The 2,005-nt window shown below is 52.6% G+C and overlaps 1 protein-coding gene across 1 annotated transcript; it reads left to right on the top strand.

Moving 5' to 3' along the window:
- Positions 1 to 992: 992 nt before the first annotated feature.
- Positions 993 to 1,963, top strand: NGA_0694700 (uncharacterized protein; the record flags this gene model as incomplete). Its single annotated transcript, XM_005852316.1, has 4 exons — positions 993 to 1,140; positions 1,287 to 1,392; positions 1,542 to 1,691; positions 1,841 to 1,963. Coding segments are annotated over exons 1-4 (519 nt in total), but the record flags the coding sequence as incomplete, so codon positions are not given.
- Positions 1,964 to 2,005: the final 42 nt, after the last annotated feature.

The raw sequence follows: 2,005 nt of genomic DNA, 5'->3' as shown, positions 1-2,005 counted from the left end.
GCAACGGACGCTTTAAAGCATGGCTTCTAATCGAAAAGTAAAACCGCTGTTAAGGTGCTCCCTGACACTTGGGCATCCTTCTCAATCACTTCTTTGTACCTGTAGAGCATATTGATTCTTGCTTGAAATACATCATAATTGTGCATTCCTATGCGTGCAGTCGAGAAAGGCGTGTCTTCAGATTATTTCCTATTTCCTTGCACGCGCACGGCGTGCAGAGCCTCCCAACGCGCTGTGTAAATGTCGTCAAACACTCCTGGTGATCTTTTGTTAGCTTCCTAGTTTATTAGTTACCAACGACAACTAAGCCTTATGTCCAATTCAATGTCCATACATGGTTGTGTATCTAGATAAGAACTTATTCGAGGGAGAAAGAAACATATTAGCCAAAACTTGGGACTTGCATGTAAATTTGATCGACGCCATATCTCACCGCTCTTTCGTATCGTACAGCTAAGGACTTTACTCAGCCTTCTTTGCATCATGCGCAGTGCACTTTCTTTGCTTGTTCTTGGCGTTACCTTCGGTAGTACCCTCGTCCCGACCGCTGGTCAAGACCTCAATCTCAAGTCGATTCGCACTGTCGATAGATCCGTGACAAACAAGGACACATGGAAAATGAAAGGTAACATCAATGATCCTTCTCTGACCATTGTTCCGGCGATTGGCCAGACTGGACTGACCGTCGAATTGCAAGACGCCGCTACTGATCCCTTGAACACCGTAGCTTTTGCAGCGAGCGATTGTCGTGTACCCGCGCATGGAAGGAGGGCAACCTGTAAAATTAGAGGAGCTCGCGTGTCGATTAAGACATCCAGACGTCCAAAGGTTAAAACGCCCAAAACTGTGCACGCGAAAAGCTACAACTCAACTGGTGGTTACTACAGTGTGACCGGAACTTTTCGAGGATTGACGTTCCTCGAGAACCCAGTGGTGTCTCCTCTTACAGCTGCGCTAAGAATTAACGGAAGTGTGCTGTCAGACACTCTCACCTCATGCTATGATCTTGCTCGAAAGAGTGGCAGGAACACGATTAGTCACTGTGAGCCTGGGCCTCCTGCTCCTACGCCGACCTGGACAGAGCAAACCACCGCTGGTGCCCGTCGCTGGAGCTCAATCGCGTCCTCGTCGGATGGCACGGTACGTGTTTGGATGCAGGCAATGATGCAAGGTGCATCGGCATCGTGTGTGCATGTCTCGTCCAGAATCGGCATGCGATGCTCGATCTGACGCATCCTGCTTGACTACCCATCCAATCATGCCCAGAACCTTGCCGCCGTCGATAGTTCAGGCTCCATCTGGACGTCGACCGACGCGGGCGTCACCTGGACTGAGCGATTGGACGATGAACCCCGTCGCTGGCGGTCGATTGCGTCCTCGTCGGATGGCACGGTACGTGTTTGGATGCAGCCCATTACGCAGGGTGCACGATGCCCCTGTCCGCGATGGTGGTCCCATCGTGTGTGCATGATAAGGGAAGGGTCGCCATGCGATGCTCGATCTCAAGCATCCTGGTGGACTACCCATCCCATCTTGCACAGAATCTTGCCGCGGTGAATCGAGATCGACTTAATTTCCCAATACAAGATGGCAACATCTGGACGTCAACCGATGCGGGCGCCACCTGGACGGCACGAACCGCCGCCGGCTCACATAACTGGATATCAATCGCGTCCTCGTCGGATGGCACGGTACGCGTTTGGATGCAGGCCATTTTCCGAGGTGCACCATGCCACTGTCCTCGATGGCGGTCCAATAATGTGTGAATCTCTCGTCCAGGGTCGCCATGCGATGCTCGATTTGACGCATCCTGGTCGATTCGATCTTTTCCAACGTACAGAATCTTGCCGCCGTGGTTAGTGGAGGCTCCATCTGGACGTCGACCAACGCGGGCGTCAACTGGACGGAGGAAGAAGCTGGCTCACGCGGCTGGGAATCAATCGCGTCCTCGTCGGATGGCACGGTACGTGTTTGGATGCCATGACGCACCATGGGGCACCATCCC

Source organism: Nannochloropsis gaditana, assembly GCF_000240725.1.
Source record: "Nannochloropsis gaditana CCMP526 unplaced genomic scaffold scaffold1446, whole genome shotgun sequence".
Classification (NCBI taxonomy): Eukaryota; class Eustigmatophyceae; order Eustigmatales; family Monodopsidaceae; genus Microchloropsis; species Microchloropsis gaditana.
The sequence above is the reverse complement of the archived record's forward strand: the minus strand, read 5'-3'. Positions and strand labels throughout refer to the sequence as shown.